This window comes from Ascaphus truei, chromosome 11 (assembly GCF_040206685.1).
Source record: "Ascaphus truei isolate aAscTru1 chromosome 11, aAscTru1.hap1, whole genome shotgun sequence".
In the NCBI taxonomy this organism is placed as follows: Eukaryota; Metazoa; Chordata; class Amphibia; order Anura; family Ascaphidae; genus Ascaphus; species Ascaphus truei.
In genome coordinates this window covers 48,392,497-48,405,335 of record NC_134493.1, presented here as the reverse complement: position 1 = coordinate 48,405,335, position 12,839 = coordinate 48,392,497, and the positions used below count along the sequence as shown (strand labels likewise).

At 44.2% G+C, this 12,839-nt stretch overlaps 1 protein-coding gene across 3 annotated transcripts in view; it reads right to left on the bottom strand.

Annotated features, from left to right (window-relative positions):
• Positions 1 to 28: 28 nt before the first annotated feature.
• The window catches only part of PDXDC1 (pyridoxal dependent decarboxylase domain containing 1), a 55,733-nt gene continuing 42,922 nt past the window's right edge, over positions 29 to 12,839 (bottom strand). For all 3 annotated transcript variants that reach the window (XM_075566120.1, XM_075566121.1, XM_075566122.1), the window contains 10 exons: positions 12,459 to 12,522; positions 11,771 to 11,826; positions 10,581 to 10,686; positions 9,640 to 9,811; positions 6,469 to 6,587; positions 4,852 to 4,973; positions 4,139 to 4,231; positions 3,798 to 3,894; positions 3,332 to 3,436; positions 29 to 2,790 (listed from right to left, as the gene is read on the bottom strand). In XM_075566120.1, coding sequence (XP_075422235.1) covers positions 2,534 to 2,790; positions 3,332 to 3,436; positions 3,798 to 3,894; positions 4,139 to 4,231; positions 4,852 to 4,973; positions 6,469 to 6,587; positions 9,640 to 9,811; positions 10,581 to 10,686; positions 11,771 to 11,826; positions 12,459 to 12,522 — 1,191 coding nt within the window. In that variant the 3' untranslated portion in view covers positions 29 to 2,533. The remainder of the gene's footprint in view (positions 2,791 to 3,331; positions 3,437 to 3,797; positions 3,895 to 4,138; positions 4,232 to 4,851; positions 4,974 to 6,468; positions 6,588 to 9,639; positions 9,812 to 10,580; positions 10,687 to 11,770; positions 11,827 to 12,458; positions 12,523 to 12,839) is intronic.

Sequence of the window (12,839 nt, the reverse complement as noted above, 5' to 3'; positions counted from 1 at the left end):
TTATGCACAATATCACTGCACCAAATCCTGGAGGATGAAACAATTTGGACTTTATTCAAACATTAAGCATACGCAGTTGTCATCCAAACAAACTGTTAAACTGTAATCTACAATCTCAAATATAAAAACAGTAAAAATTAATTTGTATTAATATTTATATATAGACTGAAATTTATCCCTCCCCATGCCCCAAAGTAATCTAAATGAATATATATACACACTTCATTCCATCAATAAACAGTATAACAAACTTAAAGGGAAGACTTTGCTATATTAGCACGTAAGAATCAAAAGGATAATTGCACTCAAGATTCTATTAACAAGTGTTCCTATGCTGGATGTAGGAAAAATCACTTGCCCCTTTCCACCTGGCTCCCAACACCACAATGATAACTGCATTGTCAGCACCCCAGACCACCCATTTTTATTACAAAACATAAAAAAACAAAAAAAACAAGAATGTAGCCAATGCAAAACTGGACAGGGGTTGTGGTGTAAAACTCCAGGACAACAATACCAAATTCTGGTTGCTAGTTCCTATAAATCGGTGTTTAACAGGGGTTCCCCGGCATCCTTGCAATTTTCAGGTCATTTGAAAATTGTACCAAATAATGTAAAATGCATCTGTTCTTAGACACTATTAGAGAGGATTGGGGTTATGCAAATAATTAAAGAGTTCCCCAACAAAAAAGTTACACACTGTCCTATCAATCTGAAAAATACACTGCATGATAAGCAATGATCACTTCCTTGCTTTGGACATTAACGGTTCAATAAGACAGTAGGACAATAAATAAGTCTCCCCCTAAGGCGTCTTCCATGCTGCCAGAGACCGCACGGAGGCGTCCGGTGCGATCACATTGCCTTAAGGCATTGATCGTGCCCATGGAGGTGGCGCGTGCTGCGCGAGGAATCAGTCGAGACTAATTTCTCGGCGCAACGGGCAGGTCACGTGAGCGATTCACCCACTGAGGGCGAACCAGCTCTGTGATGTCACAGACACACCCCTTGGCTGCGCATCTACCATGTCCTGAAAACGCTCTCGCTTTGCACGGGTGACGTCACGCACACGCCTCCGCGCGGACGAAGCCCAAGAAGTGATTACTTTGTGAAGTTTTGTTAGAACTGCGCACATTCCCATGTATGGCAGTTGGACGGGTGAAGATACCTTACAGTCAACAAACAACCATCAGTATTCAAACTGTGGAAATGTAGTTGTATTCGAAGCACAAACATTTAATACCTTGCCTTTTCATTGTTAGAGTTGTGGGCATCACTGCTCATGTTCTCCATATAGTATGTCCGGACGCTTACTTCAATCAGAAGTATTAACTATACTCACGGGAGACGTTCTTACTGACTTGTTATTTCAAGCATTGGCAATGATAAACTAGACTTGCACATGTCTTGACATGCTCTAGGCCCCAAGTGGAACGAAACCAAGGACTAACGATATGTACCAATCAATGAAACCATAGTAAACATGGACAAATATTGCCCTCCCACCCCCATATCATTATTGGTTTTCTGATAAGGACAGGGTGGCTTAAGAAAACTGTCCCAAATTTACAACTCAAACGAAACTTGTACTGTAAATAAGACATTTTTTATGCTGTTAATTTGTTTAGAGACAACCATTACTGTTAAAAAAGGTTGTTTGCTGCTACCTGGGCTGGCAACTTTAAGATCCAGTCTGTACACCAGGGTACTATTCAGCAGTATAATGAGTATATAATTCAGTGAACTGATACATTTGCTAGGAAATAACGTTTGTATGGTGACCAATATTTCAGGCATGCTAGTAGTAATAGATTAGATGTATTATCACCCATTCATGTGAACAGTAACAGGGCTGGTGTAATGGGAGGAAACAGGGTCTTGACACACAATTAAAAACAAAGTGGAAAACCGCATTCAAAACATAACAGTGCAAATAAGTCGTTTTATAATGATGTGTGCAGATGTTACCAGAACTTTTGGCAGTTAAATAAGAAAAGTCTTATAAATAAACCCAGGTTTTTACTTAACTCACTGACAATCCAGATTGCATTTCCCAGGGTCAGGACAGGCGGTTGATGATGGGATGTACACTTCTGAATATATATGTTGTTTTGTTTTTTTTGACTGAAAATGCAAAGCTAGCCAAATTGAAACCAACTGTTTAGCGTTGGTGGTGAGTAACAGAACAAAAAACAGACAAAACACATATGCAATAATAATAAAAAAAAGGGTAAGATTAGTGTGTCATTGGGAAATTCCACATGTGAAGTTGCAAGAAATGCAGTAAAATTCAAATTACTATTCGTGGTTGTGTCAAAACCAATCACAACAGGAGAGCAGCAGTAGTACTCGCAAGCTTAGTGCCTTAACAGAAAAAGCCTATCTTTAATTCATATTTGTGCAGACAAGTTAATTAAGTACAGTAGTTTTTACTGTAGAATTGTGTGGCACCGTTCACATTTTAAAACGTAAAAACACCCTTTCACCGTGGGGGGAGCATCGGGTTAGGTCTTCATCCATAAACCGTTTAGTTTTATCTCAGACTTTCCGACTCCACTGTTTTAACGATGAGGTTGTCCGCCTCCTGGGATTCCTCGCTTATGGTTTCATCGGCCTGGGCAGTCGCCTGTACGGGTAATGACCCTTCTATGGCATCGCACAGTATTTCGGGATGCGGCGCTTCTGGTGTAGGGAGAGGTTCAAGGTTTTCCACCTCATCCAAGTGACTTATGGAACTGGTCTCGCTCACTGCATCAGAGTTTCTGGACAATCGTTTAAACAATTTCTGACCTGTGCAAAATAAAAAATAAAATATTTGTACGGAAAAATAATAATGGTTCTGACCTGGATAAAATCATTAAATAAAAGTAATATACAAGGAGACTGCCTTGTTGCTTTGAAATGATACAGATTGAGTATTTGTTTGTACTGTTCATAGATGTTTTAGTAGATGTATGAGAGCTTTTCCCCCCCCCTCCCCCATCACAATAATATAGAGTATCATGCACAGATTGCAATGTTTTGGCCTGGTACAACTCTAAATATGGAACCGTGAGGTAAAAAAAAAAAAAAAAAAAAAGCAGCAGCATACCACATTCACAAAATAAATTGTAGAATACAGTATATATTGACAGAGATTGATCTGTGCAGTGTCTATAATTGTTAGTGTGAGGCTTGGCCAGTCATTGTTTCCAAACCAAGACGGGCTAAACAATTAAAGCAGTACTTAAATCAAGACAGGATAAAGGAGCGTTATTTTGAGCAGCAATATTGTTTGCACCCAAAAAAATAAATAGAGTTGTTGGTCTTTCCGTAGAATTGTGCTAAATACCTGGGTGCCTTTGCTTAGAATGGCCAGAGGTTGGAGTTGGGGGAGGTGTAGTTCCAGTTGCTTGTGCTTTAGACGAATAGGTCATTTCTGTAGATTCCAGAGATCCTACAAGTGCAGAAATGTGATTTTGTGTTAAATATGCACGTATAAAAGTATACTCAATGTTAATCTCATACATGTGTGCACCAGAATGACCAAGGTATTTAGGTCTCTGCCCTAACAGACAAAGATGTGACTGCAGAGACTGAACATTGTATAACGTGCAAACAGATTACTTGGCCCTCGGACATCTGTTTGATGGAGCCTGTATCTTTTCTCCAATCTACAATATGCACATTCTGCGCTTTTTTTGGACAAATTTCCCATTTTACTTCAATGGGGAATTTTGTCAGGAAACAGCCCAGTCAGCAGATATAGAATAAGCCCGCTAACGTCAAAAGATTTGTTCATGCTTTTCTAATCTCACCGGCTGTCAAATTGAACGTTCTGCCCCTTGGTGTGGCCTGGACAGGGGACAGCCAATTTAGCATAGACCCAAATATTGGAATCTGACGTAACACGCCCTGGAAAACAGAGAAGTATTGGTAGTTAATATATATTAAAAAAAAAAAGAAAAAGAGAGAGACTGTAGCTCAGAGGTGGACTACTCCAGTTCAAGGACCACCAACAGGCCAGGTATTAGGGATATCCCTGCTTCAGCACAGGTGCTTCAATCCTGTGCTGAAGTAGGTATATCCTTACAACCTGATCTGTTGGTGGCCACCCCTGATGTAGCTTGATACAAAAACTATAATGCTTCTTTCTTACCTCTTCCATAAGTCTTTCTTCATTAGCCTTCAGGAGTTGCACCTCAGCTTCCAGAATGCCTTTTCGAACGACTTCTGTCATGTTCTCCAGCAACTGCAGGGAAAAAAGGTAAATCAGGATAATTAACGTCCCTGGGCTCAACCGCTCTATCCACTTTGTGCTCTTCAAATGAACTGGCTTTGTTTACAATCCAGCTGTGTTTGTAACGACAGACATTTAGGCAGTGACACAGTGACAGACATTTAGACAGTGACAGACATTTAGGCAGTGACACACTGACAGACATTTAGGCAGTGACACAGTGACAGACATTTAGGCAGTGACATAGTTGTTCCCAATGATCCGTCAGACATAAGAATATATCCAATACTTTCTCTGTGTGCATCTAGTTAGTACAAAGCCTGGAGCATCTTCTTGCCACTTGTATGGGCTGATGGTTGATGACCTTCTAATATGGTACACCAGGTTGACCAACTCCAATCCTCAAGGGCGCTCAACAGTTCAGGTTTTAAGGGTATCCTGCTTCAGCACAGTTGGCTCAATCAGGTGGTCCTTGAGGACTGGAGTTGGCCACCCATGCCATACACCTTCTTTGCAGTGAAGGATTGAATGCAAAAATAGATGTGATACGACCCAGAGAGAGGAACCTCAAGAATAAAGCAGATGGGTTTAAAATTGGCTTTATCCAATCAAGTCGTATCCTGCTTGAATACCTTCGAATTCTCCTCAATTTCTCTGCCCAATGCGGCAATGGTTTCTACCAGCTCGGATACGTCCACGTCCTCAGATGCCATTCCAATGTAAATGCAGTTCTTCTCTCCCCCAAACTCCGGTCCTGCAAACAGGGGGAAACTATTTGGGGGCTTTGTAGATCTCAAGTGGCTACTGATTGGTTTCTGCTAACAGGCCTTCCATTTTAAACAGTGGTTCTGCACCATGAAACACTTCAGCAATGGCAAGTTTTAGAATATATATAAGATTTAGGCAAAGAAGGATGGGTAGCCGTGTACATACACACTGTCCCGTACCATTCAACTCCACCACTTATGTCTCCTGATTGCCCAGGCCACTTTTACATTTCAATAGAGTATCCCTTTTTTAAATCATAGATATAGAGCACCTTATTTCTTCCCTGTTAATGTTTACACCTGCGTGCCAGCATCCGCCTTATGTCAATATCCCACGTCCTCTCAACATCCATTGCAACCAGATATACAGTGTTTGTAAGAGGGATATCATATTCTGTAGTTCTGCCATACATGAAGAACCCCTAGAGGTTTGAAAGCTTGTAACACATCAATTACTTGCTAGTCCAATAAAAAGGTGTCATACCCCCAACTCCCTCTCACACACAGCCCTTTTTGTGCCAAAAAGGAGGATTGTGACCTCATGCATAGAACAAAAGACAAAAAGCCTCAGTGCTGCATCTAACTTGACAAATTATATAGTTAAATACTTATCTGCTTATATTTTCATAAACAAGGGACATTTAATTCAATTCTTTGGCCAAAGTATTTTAAGCCTACAACCAGGTCACAGCTTAAAATACTTTAGCCAAAGAATTGAACTAAATTATCTTCTCATATGCAAGGATCAACAGTTCATTATTTAATTATATCATTTGTTAACTTGGATGTAGCACTCGGGGATTTCCGTCTTTTGCAGCTACTCCCTCTCCCCTCCTTTTACTACATAAAGAAGGTAAGTTATAAAATGGCTTCTAATGCTTAGTTGATACAGTGTCTATCGGGCTTATTTGATAAAGTGTGGCAGTGCCGATTCACCACTACGGCACGGAGAGTCTCCCTGACGTGAATGGGCCATGCGGGAGTGCTGAATCAGCACCATCAACCCAGAGGAGCGGCTCAGCGAGTAAAGACACCGACATCGGGAATTGAACTAGGTTCCCCTGACTCAAACTCCGTGTCAGCTCCTTGTGAGCCTTGGCGGGTCACTTCATCTCCCAGTGCTTCAGGCACCATAATCATAGACTGTATGATTATGTCTGGGCAGGGACGGTGTCTTTAACATTCCTATGTGCTGCGTACTGCGCGCTATACTGTAACATTCCTATGTGCTGCGTACTGCGCGCTATACTGTCATTGTGCAGCGCCGAGTCCCATTGGGAGAAAGGTGCTGTATGAAAGAAAGTTATTATTTATTGAATAATCCCCTATGTCTCTACGTTTAATTCATGATCATTGCTACACTTTTGTACTACGTTCCCTCAGTAACAAACTCCCGTAGTTTACATATTAAAAGGGATAAGGGAATTATTTTATAAAAGGAAACAACCCCGCACTTCTGTAAAAAAGGTTCACGGTCCTTACCTGAAGAAAAGTTCAGATCGGACTCCAGCTCATTTAATTTCTTCAGCAGTGCAGCATTCATTTTTTCCAGTTCTGCTTCTTGTTTGCCTTCATCCTTTTCCTCACTGATATGCTCGTACCTAAAAAATAAGAAAATGAGCATTTTTGTGCAGACCACTTCATTCCTTCCCTGCCAAATGGGCCACTTTACTATCACACATACAAATGTTTTAGCCAGAGATTCCATAACGGACAGTCTCATTACCAAAAGACATTGGATAAAGAATGTTAAAAAGCATTTGCTTACGATGGAAACATTAAAAGTATTTTTTTTTTTTATTTAAAAATACTTAGGCGCGCTATATCAAGCTAATTACCCCCCCCCCTCTTCCGCCAGATCAAAAGAGACCTGGAGACTTGGCATACCCACCAGATCTCTTGGTTTGGTAGAATTGTGTCCACTAAAATGAACATCCTCCCCCGCTTACTTTATTATTTTCAAACCCTCCCAGTCCCAGTCCCGCTAGTAGAGCTTCGGAATATGCAGGCTCATATCCTCCGTTTTATATGGAGGCAGCGCAGACCAAGGGTGCCGAGATCGGTGCTGCTCGTTTCAAGGACGAGAGTGGTTTGGGGGCCCCGGATGTGTCAGATATTACCAGGTGGCCCAGCTGAGGCAGGCGGTGGTCAGGAATAATCCACCGACATCCAACTGCTGGTTGGAGATAGAAACCCACCACGCGGCCCCCACCCCCCTCCCGCCCTTACTATGGTCTCAGGCTCACAAAGAAAGGAGGCCCCTGAGATTTGAGCTTGGGGCGATGAGGTGCACGTGGTCTACTTGGACTAAAACCAAAAGGAAATATGGCCTAGCTTCATCCCCCTCACAACTCTCCCACATCTTCGGGAACCCGGACTTCCCACCCGGGTGCTCCCGTACTCAATTCGGTCAATTCCAGGACCTAAACATCAGAGTGGTTGCGGATCTGCTGGAAGGCGATGAGATTCTGTCCTTCCAAGAACTCAAAAATAAATTCTCCTCCCCATCTTCAAATACCTGCAGATAAGGCACTTCCTGCGAGCCCTATCTCCAAACCATAAATTCCCAGCACGCACTAGATTCGAAACCCTCTGCCTTTAGGGGGAATACCAGAGAGGATTAATCTCTGAAATCTATAGAACAATAGAGGCCTCCCACCCCCCACCCGCACATACATATATGCAAAAATGGAGCGCGGTTTAAACGTCCCAATAGATATGGAGGACTGGGAGGATATCTGGGAAGCCGCCACCAAAACGTCAATCTGCTCAATCACCAAAGAAAATATATATAACATTTTATTCCAATGGTACCTGACCCCGAGTAGACTGAGCCAGATCTTTCCAGGCACCACAGATGTGTGCTGGAGAGGATGAGTCAAAGGGGGGACATGCCTCATATTTGGTGGGCATGCCCAGAGATCCAGAGGTTCTGGACCAGGATCCAGAGTCTCTTGATCGAAACCCTAGGACTGGAGGTCCCCCTGGACCCCCTGACATACGTGCTGGGAAGACCAATTGAAGACCTCTCCGCCCCAGTGGCCAGACTGACCTCGGCGATCCTAACGGCCGCTAGATGCTGTATCGCGGCGGCCTGGAAACACATAAAAGCCCCCTCCAGAAGAACAGTAACAAAGAGAATAGACATGGTCATGAACATGGAGAGACTGACAGCCATGCTGAAGCAGAGAATGCCTCAGTTTTATAAAACCTGGGAACCCTGGCCAGGCTCAGGCGCTCCATCTCTAATACAAGCCCTGGTCCAGATGTGATTTCCCCGGGGCTAGGGGGGGCCGGGAGCCCCACCCACTCCAACCCCCGCTTCCTTTCTCTCCCCCCCCATCTCCCCTCTTCATCCCCATGTCGTTCCCAACTATCCACCCGACCCTCGTTGTTCCCCATCTTTTCACTACTAAAATAGGGGGGGAAAAAAAGGTTTATTGAGTGTCTCAAAGTACTTCACTGTCATGTGCCTATGACCTATAATCATTTACTATGCTGTGACTGTTATCTGTATTTTCTACATGTATGTACCTTGCAAGATGCCAATAAAGGAAAAATAAAAAATAAAAAAAATACTTAGGCGCAGAAATGTAAAAACAGCAAAAGTAGACTGTAGTTTCAGAACACGTGGTATACATTACGCAAGCTTACTATACTTTTGCAATTCATGTATTTGTGTTATTTGTCTTTGTTTTTCTCCCATCCTGAACACGCACAATGCACACAGCACCCGCCCATTTGTGCTTAGTTTGGTGCAGACTTTTATGGACATATGTAATGTATATCCTTATTTGTAAAGCGCCATCTACGTATATAGCGAGAGTTCACAGCAGTAACAGACGCAGCACAACATCAGGAGATGTAATACGGATTGGGAAGAACCACTTCAAAAACATAAAAGTAAACATTGGGAAAAGAGGTACCTGCCCTCAGGGGCAGATTGGAGGTGAACGGTGCATTGTCATGGCAACACGTCACCATGACAACACACTCAAGATGGAGGGCAGCCGCTCCGGAAAAGGTAAGCATTACAAAGCCCCAGCTCTGTCTCCCCCGGCAATCAGTTTAATGGTTGTGGGGATGAGCACGGGGCCTCTGCAACTGCAGCGTGGTAATGCACGGCGCAGCACCGGGGGCAAGCATGAATGCCCGATAGGGCAATCAGTCCATGCCTGCCCTTAAGGCCTTGCCTCCGCTGCCTACCACAGCGGACGCTGCGCGCACGAGAGCCCTCCCCGCAATGGCGCCGGGCCCGCTGCGAGGGGGGGCCGCAGCGCTCGCGTGAGAGCTACTCCTGCTCTCAATAGAATTGAGAGCAGGACTCGCGTCGAGCGATTAGGCACGCCCCCGGCGGTTCAGCCAATGAGGGCGAACCTGCCGGGTGACGTCATGGCCGCGCCCCCATCACTCCTCCACCACGCCCCCCCGGTCTCTCCTCCTGCAGTGAGCTGCAGACCGGGGAATCAGCTGAACGCGCCGCCAAAAGCGCGGGCGCGCGTTACAGCGGAGTGACCGGGGCCTTAGCCTTAGAGTTTACAATTTAATTGCTATGTAGGGAGAGCTTAGAGACAGTGGGAAAGTGTTATGGTAAGTGGGTCTGCAAGGGGAGGGTCATTGGGAGCTACTGAAATGGCGCTTGTTTTTATTTACCTCAAAACACCGAGTCCGGCCCAGCTGTAATCTACAACATAAGACAGTCCTGCTATCCTATCCACCTCTTGCCTGAACTCCTCCTTGAGTTGTAGCGTGTTTTGAAGGACTGGGATCTTCGACTTTAGGCATTCCAGCAAGTGGTCAACATCTCCTCCACTGGTGCCTAAAACTAGAAGTAAACATATTTTTGTAGAAGGCCTTGTAGGAAACGGGACACATTTGACATGTGAATGGCCACACAACCTCATAGCTAGGGAGGAAGTCAGGACTATATGTATCAAAAGGAGCATCACCAAGTATAAATAACCTGATTGAAAGATTGATTTTCTGTAATTACATTTCAACATTGTTAACATAAAGATCCTAGATCAAACGTCTTAATCCATCTTATTGCTGTGCGTCATTCACAGTAAATGCATTTTTGGAGAGATTTTGCTTTATTGCTTCTGCTCTCTTTGTCCATCGGTGTTGTTGATTTGCTTATTGCCAGGGTGGCCAACTCCAGCCCTCAAGGGCCACCAATTGGTCAGATTTTTCAGGATATCCCTGCTTCAGCACAGGTGGCTTAATCATTCTGACTGATTATTTTTGCATTAATGAAAAGGATTTTGCAGTATGTGATCAGAGTACAAAAAAGGTAGAGGCAATTTGTACCAAAGGGAAAAAAAGCCATTGCAAAACAGAACTGTACTTTCTGCCCATGGATTCACATTGGGGCGTTCTGATACAAATACTTCTTGCTGTTGAGCTCTGCAATGCATTTTATACAGCTTCACAGCTAGGTATATTGATTTGATATCCAGTACAAAATGCTGTTTGGCTGTAAAATAAGCACCAGAGGGTCATTATACCTTTATGACCCCCCTGCTTTTCATTCCCCTCAATTTAAAAAAAGGGTTTAATGTTTTCTCAATTAATAAAAATCTCCATAAGATTACCTGCAGCGGTCATTAGAGGATTAAAGCACACGCAGGTGCCTTCATCTTCCAACTCCACCACGTCCACTCCACTAGCAGGAACCAATAAAGCCAGCTGGTCTCCTAACTAGAAAGAGACAAATGTGTTAAAGCACCATTGCTCGTTCCAACAACATTGTGTCAATACTAAAATACAACATTCTCATTTGTAATATATATTCATTGAAGAGGTGGAATATAAAACAACGTAGGCCGCGTCCATGGTCGATGAGACCGCGTGGAGGAGTGGGTGAATGACACGATCACAATGCCTTAAGGCAGGGGTGTGCAAACTGGGGAGCACAAGATTTTGTTGGGGGGGGCGCGGCGGTTGCAGCGGCCCAGAGGCATTTCAGTAAAATGCCGGGGGTCCACGTGAGGCCTCTACAATCTCAACTTACCGGGGCTCTGTAGTCTTCTGGATGCGTCGCCATGGCGTCAAATGATACAGCGGCATCAAGTAACGTGACGTCACATGACCCACGGCGTCATTTGACGCCGGGTCACAGAGAATGGGGTGAGGGCGCACGAGTGCTGGGGCTTTTGCACAGGGGGGGGGGTCGCAGCTCCAAAAACTTTGCGCACCCCTGCCTTAAGGCAATGATCGCGATCATAGACCGCGCGTGCGCCAGCGCAAGGCTCGAGGCATCAGATACATTTGATTCCACTGCGCGACGGCCAGGTCACGTGAGCGGTTCGTCCAATGCGGGGGAACCTGCTCCGTCATGGCCACGCACCCCCCCCTATCGCATCTACCCAGGCCACAAAACGCGGGTGACATCACGCGCATGGAAGCGAGCGCGCAGTCACCATGGACCCAGCCTTAGGAACAGGGGTTATGACATTGTTATTTACCTGTATGCGGCCTGTTATATTTGGCGGTGATTCTGGCTATATCTCTATTCCATGAAACTCCATGAACAATGAACAGCAGAAAGTGTGTCCACGTCTATAGCACGTCTATAGCACGTCTATATTTCATACTACGCTTTACAACGGCAACAGTAGCTAAGGTGACACGCTTTGCTGATAATATCTAAAAGGCACGGTTTGGTTACCACCCAAACAGGCACCAAAGTTTGGGTGCTGACCTGTAAATGATCACCTTCACCTATTTACTTAGGTTACAAACGGAGTGAAAGAGGAACCCATAAAATAACAGAGTTTCTTACCCATTGATTCATCGCGTCAATTTCTCTTTCTGCGTTGCACAGATTTAGAGTCGAGTCTAACAAGCACATACAAGAGATACACAAACTCTGTTACAATTGGAAGAAGCACGGTAACAAAACATCTTTCTACTAGGTCTGTGCGCTCAATAACACTGATTACATGAATAGGAGGAGATGCCTCGCACAGTGCAAATAACTAGATGGTGTTAAACCGTATTGAAAATAACAATCCTTTGTGCTAATAGAGTGTTCCTAGTCACCACAGTGCTGGAGACAAAGGGCGGCCAACTCCAGTTTTCAAGGGCCAGCAACAGGTCAGGTTTAAGGATATCCTCGCTTCAGCACAGGTGGCTCAATCAGAGGCCAAGTCAAAGACTGAGTCACTGAAGCAGGGATATCTTTAAAACCTGACCTGTTGGTGGCCCTTGAGGACTGGAGTTGGCCGACCCTGTAGACAGAACCCAAGGTTCAATATGTCTCTGTCGTGAAGAAACTGCAAGATGCATTTTGAGAAGGTTCCCTGATACTAGACTCTTTTTCCTTGTACTGTACTCTGCTTACATAACTTCATTATTTTCTTCTATGGATTATAAAACAGAGAGCTTAAAGATCCATAAGGCGTCACCGGGATTAAATAAAAATTGATGCAACACAAGACATGTTTTGTTCTTGACATAAGTTTTCAAACCTGATTTGGGGCGTTGGTGATAGAATTTAAACACCACCACTGGAGAGTGACTTTCATTTTCCACCTGGAAAGAAAAGGATGTCGTATCAAAAGGGATGAGCCACATTCACATAACACCTGTCAATAATAAAACTATTATTATTTCCTAAGTACTCGCGATCGGTCTTTCTTTTCTCGAAATGCTGCATTGCCTAGACTGGAATCTGTTACATTACGGAAACAGATGCATTTAACAAGCTGTGCCACCTCTACAGAAGTAAACCAATGCAGTTTGTGAATGCCAAGGAAGCCTAATACTCTACAACAGGGGTGCGTGAGATTTTTTTTTTGGAGGGGCGCGGCGGTTGCAGGGGCCCCACGCTCTACCCCAAGGCATTTAAA